The sequence below is a fragment of the Sparus aurata genome, chromosome 23, assembly GCF_900880675.1.
Source record: "Sparus aurata chromosome 23, fSpaAur1.1, whole genome shotgun sequence".
Taxonomy (NCBI): domain Eukaryota; kingdom Metazoa; phylum Chordata; class Actinopteri; order Spariformes; family Sparidae; genus Sparus; species Sparus aurata.
The window spans coordinates 11498251-11521872 of record NC_044209.1 but is presented as its reverse complement, the minus strand read 5'-3'; the positions used below and the strand labels follow the sequence as shown (position 1 = coordinate 11521872).

At 42.2% G+C, this 23622-nt stretch overlaps 1 protein-coding gene across 3 annotated transcripts in view; it reads right to left on the bottom strand.

Moving 5' to 3' along the window:
• Positions 1 to 628: 628 nt before the first annotated feature.
• Positions 629 to 23622, bottom strand: part of mgat5b (alpha-1,6-mannosylglycoprotein 6-beta-N-acetylglucosaminyltransferase B) — a 65411-nt gene continuing 42417 nt past the window's right edge. For 2 of the 3 annotated variants that reach the window (XM_030408216.1, XM_030408217.1), the window contains exons 9-19: positions 22260 to 22391; positions 20751 to 20891; positions 20285 to 20418; positions 18089 to 18219; positions 16392 to 16397; positions 14149 to 14304; positions 13860 to 14006; positions 12231 to 12347; positions 9319 to 9393; positions 2882 to 3153; positions 629 to 1160 (exon numbers count right to left, since the gene is read on the bottom strand). In XM_030408216.1, the coding sequence (XP_030264076.1) occupies positions 962 to 1160; positions 2882 to 3153; positions 9319 to 9393; positions 12231 to 12347; positions 13860 to 14006; positions 14149 to 14304; positions 16392 to 16397; positions 18089 to 18219; positions 20285 to 20418; positions 20751 to 20891; positions 22260 to 22391 (1510 nt within the window). In that variant the 3' untranslated portion in view covers positions 629 to 961. The remainder of the gene's footprint in view (positions 1161 to 2881; positions 3154 to 9318; positions 9394 to 12230; positions 12348 to 13859; positions 14007 to 14148; positions 14305 to 16391; positions 16398 to 18088; positions 18220 to 20284; positions 20419 to 20750; positions 20892 to 22259; positions 22392 to 23622) is intronic. The other variant, XM_030408218.1, reaches the window with a different exon arrangement.

Genomic DNA, 23622 nt, shown 5'->3' with positions numbered 1-23622 from the left:
AGACTGTAGTTGCCCGCCTCTGTACTTCCACACCGGGTCTTCCGATGAAAGAAAGTTTACTTTTATCTAGAATACAAATAATGTCTGGCCTCTGTGAGGGAGAGAGTACAGAAGCGGTGCTGAAGAAAAATGGTATTATACAGAAATATCTGCTCCAATAAGAGGGAGCTGAGAAGACCCAAAACATCGAGGCAGGAGCACTTGTGGAAACCCGACAGTATTGTCATCTTGTATCCGAAGACTGCTTTTCAAACTAATGAGTCTGACTCAGCACCGTTTTTTGCATATAAATCACCGGCTGAAAGAAGTAATTAGGATATTTCCCCACACACTTTGTGAAACTGACCATAGAAGATTGATGATATCTTATAATTTAATTGAGTTCAAAGAAAATGAATTGTCACAAATTCCACTCGTATCCTATTATGAATAATGGGAACATCTTCTTCCTTTTTTTTTCTCCTCTGTTTTATTAAACAACACTTATGTACAAATATATTAATTACAGACATGTAAAATAGTACATCTCAACATGGTGTAAATGGCTTTGGGTGCATTTAGTACAAATATCCAAACTCCACTATGATACTGTACGTATTCACACAACACTGAGTAAACACACTTGTGAAATTCAAGCATTTGAAACATGTTTTTTTTTTAATCAATGCTTTCCTTTTGATTGCTCATGATCTAATCTAACTGATCCATCAAGTGGCACATTTCAGCATGACTTCTGTAAAGACTGTGGTCCTAATGCGGCCATGTAAACCTTTTAAACTGAGGCCTCAAACCCGCCACATTCAAAGTACAATCATGCAGTTCCCTGAGAGGTTATACCTACTTTGGCAGCCGGCCCCCTTGGTCAGAGGTAAGGGAGCAGAGTCATTGTTTGTGTTTGACAGCAAAGAGAGTCTCATGAGGTGGCCAGGACCCTGCTCTCCGTCCACAGGTCCACCCCTGGTCATAGGCAGTCCCTGCACAGAGCCACCTGGCCGTTGCGGTAGTCCCTGCAGGGGCAAAGGCGCTGATATTTTGCGCTGGAGCCGGCGCAGCTGAACAGCAGTGGATCCTGCTGCAGGCCACATTCAGCATGCTCCGCTGAGAAGGCAGGGAAGAGATGGTTCATCTCGAATTCCACTCCCTCACACTGGAAGTCCAGCCTGGATGCAAGACAGGTTTAAAGGGTAATAAAATAATAATAAAACACACTTGCATGTTTAATATTAATGACGGCACGAGTGCCAGAGGGTATTAATGATTATTCCACTAATACATTTAATATTAACATTACAGTGCTGCCTTCAGGACCTTGCTGAATAGTGGGAAGAGAAAAGGTGAGCTGGTGTCTTCTGTGCTTTGTGCAGCTGCATAATTTTGAAAACAGAAGTGCAAATGAGGCGAATAATAGTATGTATTGCTGCTGTAGGATGAGCTCCTGTAGGTGCATTGCTTTGTTTTCAAGAGGGCCCTAATGAGGCGTTTCACAAAATAATCAATAGTGTGGACGGTGCATTGGACAAGAACACAATCTCATTTAAGTTTAAGTTTTATATTCAACGAGGGCCGATGTGATGGATATCACAACCATAGGTATAAAGTTGCCATCCAGAAAGCTGTATTTCTGCATGTATCTTCTAATAGAACATTTAATGAACAAAGAGAAAATAACAAATACTTTGTTTAAAAATGCAGTTTTTACTCTAATACACACTGATTCTTTAAAAGTCTGAACATTAAAAAGGTAAAAAAATGTAAGAACCAGCCACATGGGGAATTCCCACTCCAAACAAACAGAGGGCAGCATTTAATCAGCGACAAGGCTAACTGGTGCTAACTGTAGCAACTATAAGTGAGTTAGCCCTGAGCCCACAGGAAGAGCGCCAAGTATTTTTTTATTGGCCTTTTGACTTTATTGATAGGACAGCTGAAGACTTTGACAGGAAACAGGATTAGAGAGAGGGGAAGCGACACGCAGCAAAGGGACCCGGGCCAGGAGTTGAACCCGGGTTCCACTGCAGCGAGGACAAAGCCTCTGCACATGGGATGCCCGCTCTACCCACTGAGCTAAACGACGCCCCACTAAACTGGAAGTTAGCCAGCTCAGTTGGCAAAAGTCTCTAGGATGCAAACACTCCATTAGTCACACAACACTGAAGATCCTGGTATTTTAATACCTGGTTAATGTTTTTGGCTTTGTGTGCCACTGAGCAGCTTTCATGGGAATACTATCTCCAGTGCTGTTTCCAGGTCTCATTATATATTGATGGTTAGCCCAGTTAGCCATGCAGCTAGCTCTCCTATTAGACGACTCTGCCTGGAGCATTGGGGGAGTGCTTGTGTTTACACTGCTAATGTAGCACAGAAGCTAGGTGGACAACAACAACTTGATCGGGCACAGATACTGGGCTCATTAGCCTCCCTGTGAATAGCCAAACTGGGACCAAACAAAGCCTCTGAGACCGATGGGGGGCAGTGTGATGTCTGGGACTACAGTGCCAAGGTGATTTCAGCAGCCAGAACCAGGATTCTGACTCCAGGGACAACGAAGACATGGCGGGTTCAGGTAGGGGCATGGGAGGCATGAAACAGGAAAGGAACAAGAGGGAGGCCTGAGCTATCCTGTCAGACTATCGCCCCCTGAGGAACAAAATGGGTATTACAAGACAGAATGGCACATCCAGCTATTAAGCTCGCTAACTTCAGTCGATATCGCTGCACCACAAGACAGACTTCTTTGCCATGGCGTCAAATCTGTTCTTCACATTCTGTTGAAATGAAACCTTGGAGGAAATGCAAGCTGAACATTTTCTATAGCCACATATTGAAATAAGAAAATCGTGCATAGTCATTTACAAATGATCCCAATCGGCAAACCTCTTACCCGCCGAAGGCCTCCTTGATGTTGATGAAGCGATACAAGGCCGGTTCACAGATTAGTCCCGCACTCTGGCAAGCCGTCACACACGACTGGCCCTCGGACGAAGCCAAGAGCCGCAGTGCACTGAGGGGTGGCCAGGCTGTGTAGAAGCTGGCGTTGGCGGCCCAGGTCAGGATGCTGGAGTTGGGCAGGAGCATGAAAGGACTGGGAGGGCTGCCCAGCCAAGCCCCAGATGAGTTCACTGGGGGAAATGGAGCTTGGGGGGAGCAAAAGTCCTGCACGTGCAAAGATAAAACAGCCCAGGTCAGTATTATTTTCTGTGTTATATTGCAAAACCTTTGACCTGTCAGCTACCAAAAAAAAAAAAAAACTATTCACCCACTACAGAACAGTGAGAAAATTAGACATACAGTTGATACAGGAAATAATAAAAGAACCGTTACAGGACAAAAGGTGCTTATCGGAGCTGACAAGTCCTCGTCAATCTTCCAGCAAAATGATATGAATGCAGTTATGCTGCCCAATAACAAATGAGCTCTAGAGGCAGAATTAGGCTCTGGTGAGAGCCCTGATTAGATTCCCCCTCCAGCTGGGGCTATTCATAAGACCCAGGTAATAACATTTCTCTGACATGTCCCACTGGCCTCCAGACCCGTTTATTAAACAGGATTCTAGTGCCCACAGGCAATAACCAGGCTCCCATACTCTCCATCTCTGCTGCACTTCCGCTGCTGTCATTTCACATTTTGGTTTCATTTTTATTATTTATTTCTAAAAAAGCACTTTGGTGACCTTGTTAATAAAAGTCCTAAACAGATACAGTTTGTTTTCATCATTATTATTATGGTGTGGGCATCCAGTATTCAGTTTGTTTGTGGTGGCTTTTGAGAAAATTAACAGAATTCTTTAGGGTGATTTTCTCTTGTAATCATTGTCACTGTTGAAATGGTGCATGTATTTAAGAATTAAGTATTAAAGTCACCAAAGTCAGAACATTTCTGATTCTGAACATGCAGCACAACACGGATCAGAAGACCACACAGGTAGGAAACAACATGAACCTGACTGACGCTCCATTAATGGGGCCAATGCCGAAACAATAGTTTCCTATATTGATACATCAACTGATACACACAATTTTTATTGCAAAGATCCCCAAAAGTGGTTATCCAACACATCCATCATCATTGCACTGAAACTTTTAATACAATTGGATTTATGAATCAACCTAAGCATCTTTTTCTGCATGTGATCTCTGACAAAAGTTTACATATTGGCGCATATTGGAAAACATATACAACACTACAATATAATAGGCCAAATTTTAGCTGATGTATCGATTGGGCTCTAGAAAGAACGTTGGTCATGTACTGTACATATTGTGATTACTACAGGATGCAGGTGAAAAGTAACTCACTGAATTGTCTGTTTTAATGAGTGCATTCCACATGGAACTACAGTAGAAGTACCTGCTGTAGTTGCACATGATTTTTCAGTAAATTAGTGAAGTAATAGATATTTTTAGTGTTTACTATTGATTTAGCTTTGAATCTTGGTTTTGATGACTGGGTTAACTGGGTGTGTGTATTGGCAACCTGTGAGATCATCTACGGTACAGTTCTAGTGAGGCTGCTGCACTCCCAGATATCACCAGTTAAATGAGTCATGTGTTCTTTTGAAAATGCAATGTTCCAGCTTTGTCAGGTCCTGTGAATCATAGGTGGTGATTTTTGTGGTTTTCTGATTCATGCGTTCTGGCACTGAGCACTCTGACGTGAGTTAGTGAACATCCCCGCATGTTCCGACAGACTGAACGATGTTAAATTAAGTGAGAGCACAGGTGTTATTATTAACACCCCACTTTGCTCCAAGTCAGCCATCACAGTGAGCCAAGGTGCAAAATACCAGGTAACCGAAACTGAGGCAGCTAAATGGAATTCAGCCATCATTCATTTATTATTTACGCCTGTTCTTTTTCTTAATGTGACATGATAAAATCACATTAAAGTAATTCATTAAGCTTCTGCAGTAGCTCTTTTTCACCAAAGCCTCTATTTATTAATGATCTGTCATATATTGGGGGACGGTGACATCATCAGGAGGTTTTATACAAGTAGGTATCCAGAAAATATGGCAGGTCATTGTAATTGCACTACTCTGAATGGTTACAGTAAGTAAAAAAAAAACTAACCCATCTCTATCACGCTGCCCTCTAAATGTGTGTGTCCACCTGTATATATCCCAAGGTAAATGTCATTCGAGTGAGTTTTCAGTTGAATGCGTTCTCAATTATAGGGATACAAGAAAAATAATAATAGTGCAGGGAAAAGTGTGAAATGCATTATTTGTTCTAGGATCTACGTGCCGTCACATAATCCAGAGGAGCAGAGACTCGGCTGCCAGCGTATTGTATGAGGGTCACGGCGGGGTTGGAGCTCTGCCAGCGGAGGGAGTTGAGAGGAAGTTATTGTTGGAGATAACGAGGATGAGAGATTCAGTCGGAGAGTTGAAAAAACGAGTTGATAAGTTTGAAATAAAATTGGGAAAGTGTAAAATGGGGGGGAGAAGAAGGTTAAGAGAAGTGGAAGAGAAGAAAGGGATGGAGAGTCTGCTTGGGAGTCCGACCTCGTATGCACCGGGCGGGCAGTCACAGTCGGTCATGGAGTGTTGACTGTGTGTGTGTATGTGTGTGTGTGTGTGTGTGCGTGTGTGTGTGTCTGACAGCTCAGAAAGAGATGGTGTCAGAGCGGAGCAGAAGCATTTCCTTAACCTGCCACCACCACACATTACACCAACCATCACAGCACGATAGACGGAGCAGAGGATGACAACGCACGTAAATGTACATGATAACAGGAGAGTGCATAAGACTGACATGACACACACACACGACAGTCTTTATGAATGTTAATGACAAGCATTTGACAGTAATAACAATGAATTACATTTTTTATTTGATCTGTGCATTACAAATGGTCCACCAGTGCCTACGTTGGTGCTGCTGTTTGTGATGTCCAACCTAAGCTCATTTTTATGCAAGTCAATAAACCATGATAAATCATAGAAGTGATGGAATTGACACTTTTTTAAAACAACTTTTTTTTTTTTAGCATATTTTGATATATAAACAAAACACATATTAAGTGCCTACATAGTATTGTCAAAGTAAGGTAATGCAGTGTGACATTAGGCACTGTAAGTTAAGGTAACGTAAGGTTGTTTAGGGTAACATTACGTACAGTAAGGTAAGGTAAGATAGTGAAGTGTAAGGTAAGGTAACAAGTATAGTGTAACATAAGGTAGTGTGTAACGTTAGGTACTGTAAGGTAAGGTAACGTAAGGTAACATAGTGTAATGTTCTTTCTAGTGAGGAAACTGTGTTTACTTGGGAACCCCTTAAAATCCACGCCCCCATACTCCTTCAGTTTGGCATTTTATTTCCCTGGGGCTTGTAGGAGGCATTTTTTTCTTATATCCAGAAGAAGTATTTGTTTGTTATACCTGGAAGAGGCATTTGTTTATTGATTTATTGTAGCGGACATTGGGCATTCCCCCCTAGATTTGAATGTTTTTTGTTTATATTTTCAGGTAGATTGGGCTGGCACGTTAGCATTTTACTGCCAGTACCGCCAGACACATTAGGTACTGTGAGGTAACATAGTGTTATGACAGGTTGTGTTGTCTTGCTTAATACCAATTTGTCCTAACAAAGACATCTCAAAGAATGTCAGCTGTGCATTAATCATGACATAATTGACTGAATGATTCTGAATGACATCAGTCATACATATTCATAAAGACTTCTTCATGTTCATGACAGATGGCGCGTCAGTCATATGCACACGTGTCCTACTTCTGTTTGTGTACTTACCCTGGATTACAATAAAAATAGCCATTAACATCAGATCCTGACTTTTGATTAATTCCCATGTTGATGTGTGTAAAAGGTGGGATGATAAGTCCATGTTTATGTATGAGAGTTATTTTTCTCTTTCATTACTGTCCTCGAGGACCATCACTGCGAGACAGTCACCGTGCTAGTCTATTAAGTTTGCAGCTGGCGTCTCCACAGAATTTAATTGCTGACCCTGGCAGCGTAGCCGAGGCATATATATTGGGGCCAAGCAACTGAGAAAAATCCCAGAATGGGGGACTTTTAAATAGGAGTTCAGCGTATTAGTTGAATTCAGATGATCTAAATTGACACAATGCTCTGAGAGGAAGACCTTGTGCAGTTGTTAAAATACAGTTGCTGTTGTGTTTCTTCTCTATCAGGTAATTATCCATTCAGCATGTGAAAATCCATTCTTAAAATTCCTCCAAACACATGCTGGAAATCAAAGTCAGCACACATTCAGCTGAAAATGTCAAAGATCAGGGTTAGCAGGGGGACAAACGATTGACTGATTGTTTGGTTTGGATGGTGTGCATCTGTTCAGAGAGATAAATGACTAAAAATGCTTGATAAACCCTTAGATAAAATTGGCTTTGGAACAAGGATACCCCATGCAACAGCAAGTTCCTCCAAATCAGTTAAGGCTACAAAAGAGAAAAGAGCCAATTAATTCCCCCCCCCCCCCCCCCCCTCCTGTCAACAAAGGAGCTGAGACGCCTCGCGATAAAGACCAAGCTAATGAGAAGAGGCGCATACACCTTCCATTCTAATGCAGAGATATTTTGCCTCCTTCCCGCATTCATATTCTCTCCTCGTGTTGTGTTACACCCATCAAGACACATTCTTGAAAAGGGTAGACTGTCAGTTCTTGGAAAAGCTGACTATGTTTGCTTATATTGGCAGCAAACTACAAATGCAAAATGCACTTCAAAAGGTTCCCTGTGGAGTTGTTGACCGCTATTAAGGCAGTATAGGATAAAGCAGAGGGGGCCAAACTTTTTCCCTTGGAGGCCAAAACTTAAAGTTATCTGTGGACCATGGGCCAAAAGCAAACGCTGACTGTACTGTATCAAAAAAACACAAAATGCTGCAAGGATCCCAAGTATGGCAGGCCACACAGGCCCATTTCGGTCAGCACCAGTACAGTATACAGTTTCGAGTAGGGGTCTTCAATGTTTTTCAAGCCAAGGACCCCTTAGCTGACAGAGAGGCCGACTTAGAACCCCCTATGACATATATTATTAAGTTCTGTTAACCCAGATGTTTCACATTAAAGTGGGCCAGTAATAACGTGTAGGGCAACCTGTAGTGCCATGTATAAACAAGTGGTAAGCAACAGTCACAGCATGCCTAATGTTAGCTGCGCTAGCCTCGACATCTGCAATTTGTCCGGTTGTTTATGCGGTGAAGGTTAAGTCAAGTTGCCTTGCTCAATAAGTTAGAAAAACGATCCATTCGGTACACTTAAGATAATAATTCAGATAACTGGTCAATATATTCCATAATACGCAGTTTGCTGAGGAATTAATCGTAATTGATAGGCACAGCACAGCGCGAGTGGTTCGATTGGTTTGCTCACGACTGCATGAGGAGTCGTGGGTATACTATCATCAGTGTTGTGACATTTTGGATTCACTTATATTTCAAACACTTTTACATATTTTTTATAAATTCAACTTTTAAATATTATCAAACAATAATTTGGCAGTAACTCTAAAGACCACCTCGGGGTTGCAGCTCGCCTGTTGAAGACTCGGATTCATCCTCCAGACGATCCATTAATCAGCAGTTGGTGGTAACATGTTTAGAAGACATACGCCAAAAAAAGGGCAGGGAAACATCACCAGGTAACACTGAGGGGACTCAATTTTGCACATCCTGAAAGTTGGTCATGATATTGATATTTTAACATGGATTCAGTAGATGGATATGTCCTGAATTTTATGAATCAAGATCCTAAAACATTGGATCCTACATTTTCCATAATGAGACTCATTAGACTCATTTGTTAGTCTGTCTGTTGAACCCTTCTCTAATTTGTGAAGCAACCGAAACACTCCACTCCACAGACTGCATCTGTTTTCAGAGGCTGATTGGAGGTCGTGATGATGAGCTACTGACTTGATTGTGGAAAATGTGTTTTAATGAGCTACAGAGACAAAGAAAAATGTCTACAGTTGATACTGTATACTGAGCATAAAACACCTGAACTCTTATACCACTAGTGATTACAATTCGCAACTTAGCAATATATTCTGAATAGAGCTGTAATTCTTTCAGTCACAAAAGACTACACTGCACTGGTCTATTATAACCACGGGTCACTCGAGGGCGTCAGCAGCTGCAAAGGGCCGCAGCAGTTGAGCCACAACAAGCAACAATTAATCTCACGGTTCCAGCTCACAGTTCACATCTATTTCTATGTTCCGCTCACCACCAAACTGTGACCGACCCAAGCTGCTGGGAGGCAACGTGCACACCGACAAATCACTTCCATCACATCATTATGACCCTCGCCAGCTGCCTGCCGAGTTTGGACACCCACCTGGTTCTGAACGTAGGCATGAACTCTTTCAAGCATCCCCTCACAGGTGTACTCGTAGGGCAGGAGCGGCTCCACCTGCAAAACACAGATGTGCACACAGATGCAGGAACAGTGCGGCGTGTATATGTGTGTGTGTGTGTGTGTGTGTGTCCACAGAATCAAGCCATTGTAATCACAGCAGCCGAGCATCTGACGGTTAATCAAAGCTGACACATTCATTAGCGTAATTGTGAAAGGCTTATATCATGCCACAAGCCTCACATTAAAATCAATGAGCTAATACATCACAGGTGACGGCTTTGAAAATTGATTTCATTATTTTTAGTGACAACTACATCAATATGTCAAACAATGGATTAAAGTGACAGTGGACCGCTGGTCAGCCGGTACTGATGGGGCTCCCGTTTCGGTGCATTCTGGGTCCTTTGGGCACATTTATCAGTGTCGCTGTTAAGGTCCGTCCGTCATTCTCTGATTTCTGAAGGCAAGGCAGCAGATTCAAATTCAGGGAAAGAGCACTGATCAATATCTTCTCCTCTACGTTCTAGTATTTCATGGCAACAACCTCGTGGAAACCCCAGCAGTGACAGAAAGAAGTAGGATTATATTAATTACAGCATTCTGGGAGAAGTGATCATGAAATATGGCAGGAGTGCTGGATGCAGGATGTGCTCTGTGAGGGTTTCCAGTGCGGCACGCTCCCTGAATGCCTCCTGTGGTAGCTAAAGTGAGATCTCATTGTTTACCATCGGGCCTCCAAAAGCACTCAGGCTTTTAAATTGATAAATGGTTCCTTTTAGTGTTGTGTTCCTTTTAGCACTCTCTTATTACTTTATTTCATCTGAGTTTAATGAAATGTATCTGGCACTTTATCAGCTATTCTGCAATGCAATTTGCCTTTTGGGCATCCTTATATAATGGAATCAGAGGCAGAGTGAGAAAAAAAAATGCTTCACAGAGGGCGATTTGAATCGAAGAGCGGAAAACATTTTTAAAATGACTGTGCAGTTTATATACCCAAACTGATTGCATTTCTCGGCCACAGAAATATGTGAGCGACGTTCATTACTTCATGCCGTCAGTCGGCGACATAAAATAAAAACGTCTTTGGTGATTGTACTCGGAGCGGCCGTGTCCAGAATAAGGCAAACAAACCCAGCTGGCTTGTACACTAAGGCAGGTGTCACAGGCGTTTTTAGTGCTTCTTTATCAGCTGCCTGTTTCCTCATTTCCATCGTGCACTGTTGCCATGGTGCCATTAAAATGTGAGGCAACGGGGTTTCAGGCGGGCAGGCAGCTCTTCAGCTCTGTCTAACGTCAACAACACGAGCGGCAGCATTACAAACAAAGCTCATCCGAAAAATGTGTTGAGCAAAGAACTTTATGTGCTGAGCTGGCTGTGTATACATACAGTACGAGCGAGCCACTGTGTGGTACCCAGACTACCAATGATGTCGTGCCTGGAGCCGTCTGAATATTATGCACATGACTCTACAGAGAGATTTATGTTTGTGAACTCAAACACCGCCTCGCAAATACTGAACTGCTATTATTGATTTTTCGGGAAATGAACTTTTTCTTCTTATCAAGAGGACGATGAGAAAAATCGACAGCACTTTCAGGTCGGCTCTGAAAGTAACAGATCACACCCACCAGCACCTCTAAAGCTAACTAATTAACATTTTACAGCTTATTAATTGGTACAGAAACCAAAGTGACCAGTTGCCAGGAAACCAGCTTCGACTCCAGGAAGTTACCAGTCACAGCCGACAAATACACACAAGCTCCCATTAAAAGAAGATTTGTCATTCTTAAATATACAATCTGTGTACGGACTGAACAAATAGGATACTACCTGTTAATTAATGGTGCTGGTAAGAAGATTTTGTCATCATCTGTCTAGTCTCAGAACCCATTGATATGGTCTGATAAAGATTTTTCTCCACTGGCCAAGTTGAATGTTTCAGGGTTTGGCAACTGCTTTCAAAGTACTTTTTTAAAAATTTTTTATAAACAGCAATGTTGTGACGTCAGTGCAGTTTAGTGGCTCGGTAATACCTTTAAGTAGAGACATTAGCGCAGTATCAATCTTCTCATTAAAGCAGGGGTCCAAAAGATGTCACACTTTTACTTTGAAAACCAATATTCTATAGTATAGTCTAGTATTAGCAAGTGAGAATTTGACAAAAAAAAAAAAGACAAAATTACTGTCAATGTCCAGCCCTTATTGGCTACTGTATGTTGGTCAGCATCATGGAAAATAAAGCTGCTCTTTGTTTCATCTAATCTTTTACATTAAATGTGATTTTAAAGTCAGCTACTGTGATTAGCATTGTTCTTTTCTCACCCCAGAATCACATTTTTAAGCATTCACCAGAGTCACAACTGGTACATTCATTTTGCCTCTATCAGCAGGAAAACACAGGGCCTATTTAACACACCTGGCAGGTGGAGGCACACATGCGTCTCGGCACCGCGAGAGGCTTGGCTGCGGGCTCGGTGTTGCTGTGGTGACATATTGAGCACAGCGTGATTGATTAATATGATCTGCTGCGGATAATGCGCGCTGCCTGTGGGGCTGGCCTCTGGAAAAGTGCCATGTAAGCCCAGGTGTGTGCACAGTTTACCTACTGAGCCGCTCAATATCTCAAGCAATTAGCAGTGCGGAGAGCGGAGAGGGAGCCGGCTAAGCATTTTGCTGTAATGTCAGATGCCGTGATTAAGAGCTCTATTAAAGGCTGAGGACTTCGAAAGTGGGTCAGACCAGACGAAGGAGTGCACAGAGAGAATTAACAATATTGTCACCATTTGGCAGCAGTGTAAAGTGTATTTTGGTGGACTGTAATATTAGAAAGACATTATTTTGAGTGAGTTTGCCAAGCGAACACAAAAAAAAAAAAACTTGAACATACGTTGATCCTCATGATCTCACGGATGGTTGCGTCAAACTCTTCGGAGTTATTGAAGTCAATGGTGATGACGTGTGGTCTGCCGATATACTGCTCTGCGTATGGATGCTGAGAGGACACCTGAGGGAGGAATACATGTGATTAACGGTCACAATAAAACAACGGCCGAAGACAAGATCTGCACAGAATGCGTATTTAGCAGCCGCAAGACGGACTCTGGTTATTTGCATCAGAGATTTTTGTTTTGTTTGCAAACAAGTTTTAATGGCACATGATTTGTCAAAGTTTAGTTTCACATTGTGTGTCATATTTAGATAAATTGTAATGAGAATTGACGAGCATGTGTGAGTTAAGATAGCAAAATTACTAGTGGATTAGCCCAATGCAACCAGAAGTCTGTCATGCTTAATAAGTCGTTCACGTTTCTTGGTTAAATTAAGCTTGTTATTAAGAAATGCAGTGTTACCGAGTTGATAAAATCGCAGTTACTGCAATTTATTTGAATGGGAAGATGGATTAGAGGGATTCCAATTGTATTGCGCCATTTTGCCTTATGTTATTAGCTAGGTATGAATAATATTTCAAGATAAATTTGCTTTCTATTATGCAACTTTAAAGCACTCTAGTGGAGGTTGCCATTATGTTAGAGTAAAAGGGATTATATAGAGTTATTTTATAGATATGTTTAAATAAAAATATGTTTTGGTTTATTCTTATCAGCACTTACAGCATATTTTTGGAGCCATAGTGTGATGAATAAAGCCTTTGTGAACCATTAATAAGACAGTAAGACCATCATTTAGCTGGAGATGCTGCACTTTCATACTTTTTAAGACCTTTTCCAGATAAGTTATAACCAAGTTTAAGACATATTTTTTGGATTGATCACTTTTTTCTTATTCAACCTTAGCACGTAAGTATAAAGGTATATAGCACATACGTATAAAGGCATATAGTGTTTATGTGCAAAGGTTTTATGCATGTATGTATGTATGGAAAATGGTTATTAGGAGTTCGGTTAATCTAAATTTGCTTACGGGTAAGTTCAAGTACAAAGTTAAAAAACGGTACTACGTTCAGGAACAGAAATGTGGACTTAAACACAGATAATCTTGACTCAATGTGATGAAAAAGTTTGTGGCAACGAAGGCTGAAAAGATAAAATTGAATTTAAGATATTGGAAGACTTTTTGAAGGAGCTGCAGGCCCCCTGAGCAAATTTAAAATGGGTCGATTGTTGGATGTTTGTGAAAATAAGGACTGACTGTACTCTTTACCAATGTTGTCAACCAGCACATTAAAGGTGCACTATGTAGTTGGGGGAATATATTTTAATCAGAGCGGAAAGATCTCCAGTGACAAACTGAATAATCGAGCTGACCTTAAGAGACAACGCAGTTTCATACTGTTGTACTTTGTTTATATGTGGCGGACCCTGTAACCTTTCTAGCTCTAAACAGTGTTCTGGGACCTTGTTTTCCTCTGAGAACAGCTTGTTTATTCAGTAATAGAAAAAAAAAAAAAAAACATTCTGTGTTTATATTATTACCTCAGCTTCTCCAAAACTACATAGCGTCAGTGTGTGTTTTAAGTATTGCTGATAAAAAAAAAGACACAAGTAATGGTGTCTACCTTCCTGGAGGTGGGTTTTCCTCTGAAGAACTCATGATTGAGAGAGCTGTGAGGGGGATTAAACTTGGGTTGGAGGAAGATGCAGCCATTGGCTATGGCCTCCAAAGGGGCGGGACCTTCGTAGGGGAAGCCAAACCCAATGAAAAGCTTGATGGGAGGGAGGAGATCTCAAGTTAGTACAATGATATGCTCATATCCAGGTCAACACTTGTTTGAATACACAAAGTCTGGATAATAATGATTCGTTTTATACATCTTTGCATCAAAGCCTCTGTAAGGTTCCTCCTACCTTGGCCTTTCTGAGGAGCTGCTGCAGCTCCTGCTGAGGCAGCAGACCATGGTTCTTGACGAAGGCAGGCACCTCTGGTGGACGCTGCGTCTCAAAGTACACTGTCCCGTGGATGTCCATGTAGCGATGCAGAATGGTAAGGAACTTTTCCTTTCCCTTTGAGACATAAAGGGTGCAGACAAAATGAGTTAAGCACTTAGAAATAGGCGAGTAAAGTAACTAATTCAACAATCCACAGTGCCACAGAGGGGGTCATCTTAATTTGCATTCAAATTAGTATTTTTTCAGTCCAGATGTCCCTGTTGCTTTGCTCACTCTGTGTGTGGCATATAATGCCTTGAACTGTTCAGCTTGACCTGTCGAGTGCATGCTTTACCCACAGTTAGGACAGAGTATTTGGCATCCTTTAAAAACTGGTATTCGTCTCAGATTACATTCAAATGTGCAGATTTTCCTGCACATTTATGGGGCATCTAACAACAATTTGCAGTGCAAAGATATGTCATGGCGTCCTACCAGAGACGGACGTGCCACTCTCTCTATGTGTGTTGTGATCTGAGCTTCTCTGTTCTTTGTTTTGGTGGCCGGGACACCTGTGTGTGCATGTGAGTCCCTGTCTGTCCTCACAGCAATTGTTCTAAAAGGTGCAATATGTAAGAATTTGCTAAACATTATGCTGAAATATGATTCTGCCAAGATTTTACGTGAGAAATGTTGTACCTTCTTAAATCTGTTTTTATGACTTTAAAAGGTGCAATATGTAAGAACTGGTTACTTTGCAATTTTGTACTCCAAACCAATAGAGGGCAGCATACAACCAGAGCAGCCTGCTAACTGTGGCTTCCATTAGCTAGTTAGCTCAGTTAGCCATGCAGCTTTGCAATCTGAACTGGGATCTCTGAGCAGTGGGGGAGGGCCAAGGAGCTTTGGACCGTGATGGGCTGGCACTAACTGGTTGGCATGCTATCTTTAGGATATATGTACATATGTATATATGTATATGTCACGCTGTTCTACGTTTAGTTTCCTCACTGAAGTTTCTGCCGTAGCACCGACACAGCTATGACCCACTGTATTACTGACAACCTCTATTATAAGGATGCGGGAGAAAAGCCCAGAGGCATAGGGGAGGGCAAGATTATAACCTCTGTCCGAGCAAAAGTATTGGCTAATGGAAATGAGACGGTCAGGTCTAACGAGCAGAGTCTGCTTTTGTTAGCCATAACATCATCATATCGGCACCGGGTAACTATCCAGATTCTGTGAGGTTATGCAAGGCGAGAATCAATGTATGTATTTTGCCTCAAAAAGTGTTTCTGGGGGAATGTTATGAATTATTCAATAACGCTATTTCTTCAAGGCATAAATCATTTATAAATGTCAGCCGAGTGTTATTCCTCATTTTTCATCTCGGGCCATTTAAATGTCTTTGAGCAACGTGGAGATTAAATCAAGCTCTCCAAATCTGACTCACATCACCTTATTCATGTGACCACTGAGACAAGCCTCAACCTCAGTGACTCATTTATTTAAATCCTGTTTAAATGTTGTTAGCGTGATGATGTCGCTCCGTTGTGGACGACTGAATCTGCCCAAATCAGAAAAAAAAGATTAAATAGCGGCTCAATAAATGTATATGCTACTGAATGCCTCAGAAATAAAATTGTAAATGATATTTCGTAAAATGTGACCTAAATAGATATTTCAGCATCAATTTGTCTGTATCAGAAAGAAATAAGTTAGAGGGGCATTATGTAGTTTTGGAGAATACATTCAAACTTTTTATATTAACAATATGATTAAGGTAATGATACAAACTTTGAAAAATGTATCTTTGCTTTTACTGGATAAACACGCTGTTCTCAGAGGACAGCAAGATCCCCAGAACACTGTTTGAAGCTAGAAAGGTGGCAGGGTCCGCCACATGTAAACAAAGTAACACAGTAAAAACAGTAAAAAAAAACACAGTGAAACTGTGACATCCTTTAATACAATTTGTTTATTAAGTCATGAAAACAAAGACAGTTCCTTTATTTTGTTTGTTTGTTTGTTTAAGCAAAAAAAATGTTAGGTAATGCAGATCTTTCTCTTCTGATTAAAATGTCTTCCCCAAAGCTTTAGAGTTCACATTTAAGTAAAATTAGATACAGAGGGACAAGAATACAGTCAAGTACTTGTCAAACAAGAGCGAGTTTTGCCATTTGGAGAATGGACGAGGCTCGGGGAAAAGCAGGTGTACTTACTTGAAGCTTTGCGGATTCATCAATGAGGCACCAGAGGGTGATGGGTACAGAACAGTTACAGGGTGAGAACAGAGAGATGAGTAGGAGGGAAGTGAGCAGAGAGGCAGACGTAGAGGAAAAAGAGAATATAACATGAAGAATTAGTCACTTCTCCTCTCGTAGGACCTTTGCAGGCCCGAAAAGAATCTCACGCGAAACCTCAAAACTGAGGTTTAGGAAGAGACTGTTCTAAATGGGGGGGGGGGGATTCATTGTCTGGAGAGAACCCAGCACTCCTGGCTTTTTCCGCTGCAGTCTTTCAGACTCACGAATGTTACGCTGCAGCTCAAGTTGTTCTGAAAAAATCAGGGGAATTTTTATGGCAGTGTAGGAACAAAGCTGCAGTCAAAAATCCAAGTGAACCGAACCTTGGGGGAGGCTGCTGCTCACTTAAAACGCTACAGTAAGAGCGAGAAATCATGCCAGCAGCTCAAAGGGATAATTTTACTCTAAACAAAAACAATTGTTCCACTGCCGTCGCACCTCGGGCTAAATTCCTGGAGGGGCGACTCGATTGCGGGGAGATGTAACATGTCGAGGGTGTTTCTCACAGTTGTATGTTGTGAAGGTTTTACCGAGCAAACTGATACTCTAAAGTTCTCTCGAAACATTTGTTCAGTTTTTACCGGATTCAAAGAAAAACGTGTTATGATAAATGCATTTAATCCGTCTATGTTTCCGTCATCTGCCACGTGTGACGCTCCAGCGGTTCCCCTGGATTGGAGGTTTTTCAACGCCGAATTTGCTTTTAGGGGTTCCTGTTTGCATTGTACCACAAGGATGTATAGACAACTATCATCAGTTAGTTTTAAACTGGAGAAACACTTAGAATTGGAGGATTCTCAGGCAAGTTCTGGAGTTTTAAGGATCATCTTTATGTTTAGACTTTTATGCGTGATGGACTTCAGGTTACGGTGTCCTTGAGGTCTTGTTTCAGTCGTGACTCCATTTGACTCCGTTGATAACCCCTGCCCTGAATCAATGGCATCTTGATGGCATCTTAACTCAATATGTTTTTTTTTTACTTTCCTCACAATAACAACCTCCACTGCAACGGGGCTACACTGCTCGACAAGCTTGAAACAAGAGTAAAGTGTATTTCAGCCTTGTGAGGCATTACAAACCATGTTAGTGCCACTCAACGGCAAGAGCAACGGGACTCGCTGTGCAGTCTCGCAAAACCTTCAGCGACTCGTCTCACAATGGAAGCTGGTGAGAGCGCGGCTTCAAAACAGTGATAAGAGTCCCGTGTGAAAGGAAGCCTCTTGTGTGAGTGGTGAGATGTTTTCAAGACTACATAGCAAGTCCCTTTGCTTTTGTATGCAACTCTCGTACTCCTTCAACACAAGATGGTGTCGTACATAACAGCAGCACACCGACTTCTTTGTGTCTCTTTGACTCGGTGAGCCCCTCTCGTCCTCTATTATTCGTTAAATCTACATTGCAAGGACACATTCGGCGTTGAATTAACACAACTTAATTGTTAATATATATTCTCTACAGTGCTAACACACTCGAGTTACTCATAGCCTGCCCTCCTTATTAAAGCAGGTGCGGACAAAGGCAGGATTTATTACAAGCTGCCGACTGCACCTAATTAACTGGCACATATGTAGCTATGGCGGTTATCATCTGCATGTTTACGGCGGGATACTGACCTTCCACATGCTGGCTTCTTTCCCGTACACAACGGCCATATTGTTAACCTTGTTGCGCTGAATGTTCAGTCTCTCCGTCTCATTCAGCTCCTCCGCCACAAAACCCATAAAGGAGTTATCAGGAGTGTGGGCTGCCAAGGACAAACAAAGTAATTGGCAACACAACGTTACAGGTCCAATTTCATGTCTAAAAAAAGTGATTAAACCAAACTGCTGTGGAGATCCAGCCGGCCGCACGTATAGACTAAAGGAGCTCTTTGGGAGACGAAATTCACAGTGATTGACAATTATTATTTTGTGCATTTTTAGGGTGTGCTGGGAACACGTTTAAATGTCCAAAAATGACTAAACCTCTCTCATGTATTTTGTTGAATTGTGTACTTACAGTATGTTTGTTTCTAACAACCTTCAAATCATGAGAAATCCAAGAGAGAGAGTGAGGAAGGGCAAGTCGGCGAACAAGTCTGAACATGACGTGAATTGTGCTTTCTGCTCGAGTCGCGTCGGTCGAGTTTCACCAGCACCAGCTGACATCTTCCACGGCTCCAGGGCGCCACTATTTTGGTCGCACACGCACCATGACGTCTGTCACGTGCGACTAAACGTTTTCACCGGTAAACTGGCGCGCCTGAAAATTAAGCCCTTGGGGTTAATGCAGTTTCTTGTTGCCCGTGCTGTTATTTAAATAAAAGTATTAGTTCTGTTATCATTCCTGTTATCATTACCATCATTGTTTTCTTTGTCGCGGCAGCGTGGTCAGTCGTGTTTTCACCCCCCGAATTTCTGTCTGTATGTGCGTCATCATGGAAAAAATGTGGTTGGCAGCAAGAACTACTGCACCACATAAGGAGTTCTGGGTCCTTCGCTAGGTGTGTGTTTGTCTTTGGACAGATATTGTCAGATGGTGTCGTGTTACATTACAACCGCGAAAGATGCAGTCGTGCAATCTTACAGCCGCGTAGTCGAGATGACGATGAGGGCCAACTTTGACGATGTTTGCAGTTAGGATTGGTGCGGCTGGTGGGATCCCGTTGCAACGCGAGCTCTAGTTTTGATTCAGAGGACCCTAGCAGGAGAACTGACAGGTGCAAAGGTTTTCTAAAATATCAAAATATTGATACATAACAATATCTATTCTGAAATTTTACACTTACTTAACATACTCTACAATATGTGGTACTTGTATTTCCTTTTTCCTGCTACTTTATGCTTCCACTCCACTACATTTTGGAGGCAAATGTTGTCCTTTTATTCCCCCTACATTTATTTGATAACTTCGGAGATGACATGCTAAAGATCGGATCTAATAATCAGCCAGGTCGATCATCAGTCAACCCTTAATAGTATATACATACAGAGAAATATACGTATAATTTATTTTTACTTGCACTGTTGATGCCTATAGGTGCAGCTCATATCAGATACTTCAAGGCATTTACTCAAATACTATTCGTACGGCTGACTTTAACTCTTACCACAGTAATATTCACTACGATCTCTTTATTTGTAATCAAGTATGACTTCAGGGCTCTTTATACAACACTGAGTGGCCCCACCTCCTCCTGAAAAGGAGGAAAGTAAACTGACTCAGATGCTGCTGTTCTTAACACACAGTATACACGACTTGTTATATTTAGCATTTAATGAATATAGAATATTTATGCCCTCAGTGTCGTCTCAAATATCAAAGTACTGAATCGAAGTTAGAAGTTCAAATCAACACTTTCCTTCTGTCATCTTTGCTCAAGTTTTTAACGCACTGAGAGTTTTGGATTGCACCAAATCTACAACTGGATCAAAGATGGCGAACGGGAAGGAGTAAAGAAACGGCGTCTTCAGGTAAAACCAGGATGAAAGCTGACATTTTTCACACGTTCAGCTGGGTGAAAACACTCACTATTTAGGAACCAGCGGGGGCTGCCCACTGTCGCCTAATTAATTGGAGGCTACATGAGCTGTGAATGTGTGTGTGTGTGTGTGTGTGTGTGTGTGTGCTTGTGTGTTTGTGCGTTTGGTAACAGTCCGTGGCTTTAGGCATCTGCCCGGGCACAGCTGTTCTGAGCGAGTTCTCTGCTCGGTTTGTGAGTCCAAAGCCTCGCAGGAACGCATAAACTTGAACAGTCTGCCTTCGCTCAGAGGGGGTTACACATCGCATCATGCCGCGCTCTGACAGGAGAGAAATGAAATCGGACGTACGGAACATGGTCATGTACTGCTGGCCGTGGAGGTTCCAGTAGCCCCAGTTGGTTCTGTAGCCGTGCAGCGTGGCGTACTCCTCATGGTTGTAAGCGGGCTCGGTGCCGAAGGTGTCAATCACTCGGATGTGGCACCTGGGACGGAAAAAAAAAGATGTGTGCTGAGCTAAAATTAGAACAAAGACGTCTCCAGCTTTCAAATAGGACAGTCTCCCCTGAATGAGAGCGACAAGAAAGCGGAAAAAAAACAATTTCATTACCGGTTTATTTCAGCTCCTAGACGCATAATAAGAGTCTATCAGCACAACAGCAACAACAGGAAGCCCTTTTCTTTTTCCTTTTTTTTTTCTTTGACTCATGAGAGCTCCTCTCAGCTCTCTAACTGTCTGGTGTGTAAAGCTGTCAGCGGTGATGGATATCCATGTCCCCCCGTCGGTCTCCCCTCACTGAGCAGAGCTTACACGAACCTCAAGGTGAGACGTCTGAGGCTTAAATCACAGGCTTGTTCCACAGACGCCACGGGGGCCTCGGCTGGAACAGATCGTGACACGACACGCGGGCCAATGCCGTTCTCAGAAATACTTGACACCAAACTCTCTTTGGAAAGACTGGAAAATGGTTAACATGAAGGAATAGATTACACTCAGTTGATAAAGTATGTTGTGTTAATGTCCTTCCACATCGAACTCAACCAAGAAAACGAGGGTGGAACGGACTTCACAAGTTTACAATAGACGGCTTGAGGCGAGTTATATCAGCAGTGAATATTCACACTAAGGAAGCTAAAAAAATCAATTGATGTAATCCACTCCGAGCACATTTATCAATGCCAAGCATCTCTAGATCAGTGTCAGGGCAGGAGAGGAAATTAAAGTATCGGTCCGACACTTCGTGACAGCTGGGGAGCGCAGGTCGATCAGCTGACCTTGGACTGATGGGAATCGGCAGAGGTTTTTTCGCTCTTTTCCTTCCTCATTTGAGAGAACGTGTGCGTCCGCTGCCGAGTTATATGCTAAGTGTTTAAATCCCTCTCCTCGTATGCATTCAGAGCAAAATGTATAGTGAGGTAAACTGCACTACAGCGACACAGTAATGATTATCACCCTTTTTTGCCATGTTTTAACTTAAGATTTTCTTTCCTTTTAGACGTTTTCCCTTTTTCATGATCATATTTTCCTTCCCAGAGTTGCAGCAAAGGCATTGATTTGGGGTATTTGCTTCTACATTGTGAGAGCTGGAACCAAAGAACAAAAAACTTTACCAATTACATTTAGAGGGACATGAGAGCTACAAACCGCTGGATCATATTGTTTTGTTTACAGGAGCTCTATTACCCTTTTTTGTTTTTTCCTTCCCCTCAGTGTTTAATAAATGTTCTGGTGCATGTGAAAGTCAAAATGTTAAAGTCGGCACCAGCAGAAGCTCCTCTCTCCCACAGAAAACACTGCTCCCGAAAAACGCCTCGTCAGCAGCCCCGCCTTTAATTTCAGGACTTTGTGACATCACACTACGTCACTAATGTATTTGCATCATTTGGCATTGAGGCATGTGTGAGCTGATTAATCAGAGCAAACTGGGTATCATGAAAATATACCCACAATATGCTCCTCCTTTAAGCGTTTACAGATGCAGGAGCTGAATTTGATCGCAGAATGTGAATATGCACTTGTGTACAGAAATTCATTCGAAGCAGATAAACGAATCAGACTTTGACATTAAAGCCTGAAGCCTGCACCTGGTTGATTGATCGCAGTGCAAAGAGGCCAAATCGGATCCCTCCAAAGGGAGAATTTTGCCGATGCGTGGTGAAGTCGCCGACCTGGAACACCAGCCGGGCCAATAAGCCAATAACGGCGAAGTATTTCATCAGAAAGGCCGCTAATGGTAACTGAAACGGATGCAAACTAACAAACAGTGCACGTAGAGCCTGGTAAACAAACAGAAAAAAAAAGTCACAAAGAGAAAAAGAGACTGACTTGTGCTTCCTCAGCGAGAGCCCCATGTGCTGCTTCATCTGCTGCAAGCCGTGGTAGTCGGTGTAGATGAGGTCAAAGGGCAGAGGTCCCGTCAGAGGGCAGCTTCCTCTCCCCGGCGGGACGCCTAAAAACCTGCGGACGGGTCAGATGTGCTTTTATCAACTCCCTGCAATGAGGGAACGAGCCTTAACACTGTTTGTTTGTCAACTGGTAGTCACAGCATTTCTTCCTCCCAATAAATTGGTTTATTTAATTAAAGAAATTGTCAATACAGCTGCTCCAGTATTGCTGCCGCTGCACAGATGAATTATTGCAGAGGAATCCCTCCAATGCAGCTCTTATGAGACACTAGAGGAATATTTGTGATCATCATCGTGATGACAGCGTAGTGATCGTGACAGAGCGTTCCCCCGTAAACGGGCGATAAACAAAACTACAAATTAACTCGAAGACTTTCAATCCACCAAGACGAACCCAGATGGGACCGCTCATTTCAAAGCTCTCCTGTGCAATTTCTCCCATTTCCCTGAAGATACAGTTGAGGTACGTCTTAGAGAGAGGCAGTCGGGCAGAGAGTTGGAGACAGGAATGAAAGAATGAAACAAGAAGTAAAGGCGCCAATTGCGTTGTGAAGCAAGTACACATCATTAACAGACACAGAGGGACCCGTTGCTTATTTTGCGTCTTTGTGTGTAATCTGCTCTCGATGCCATCCAATCACTGACCACATAAATGTTGTGCTTGCACTGTTAGCTCTCCTCCCAGACTTTTAAGCCATAAGCTCTATGTGGTTTATGTCAATGCCGGTCTTTCTGTCCGCCACTTTGGTTCAAACTGCAGCACCTGGACAACTATCGGGTGTCTCTTCCTTGAAATTTACGGAAATGCGTGGTCCCCAGAGGACGAATCACGTCGACTTTGGTGCCTTTAAAACATGGTACAAACATTCATGGTTATATATATATATATTTATATATATATATACATATATATAAACCCTCAGTAGTTCACTCAATGGATATTGGTAGACAGTAAATATACTGCACTCCACATTAACTAGGCCGTGAGTATGAAGGTTGCTCTCTGTATTAATCTAGTTTACGCACCTTTTTAATATTGCTTTCTGCACAAGGTGTGAATGACAGCAGCATTCATGCATATTGATCAAATAATTAAAATATCTGCGATTGCAAGTCACTGTTGCATTGAGATAACGCGACCTTGTTCCTTTTTCCACGCGGTGCAGCGGAGCACACTGACTTGATCAGTTTAGATATCAAGAATCATCTGCAGAAGGGAACAAAAAGGAGGCATAAATAAAACCAGACAAAAACAGCTACAAAAGAGTCTTGTGTTACCAAAA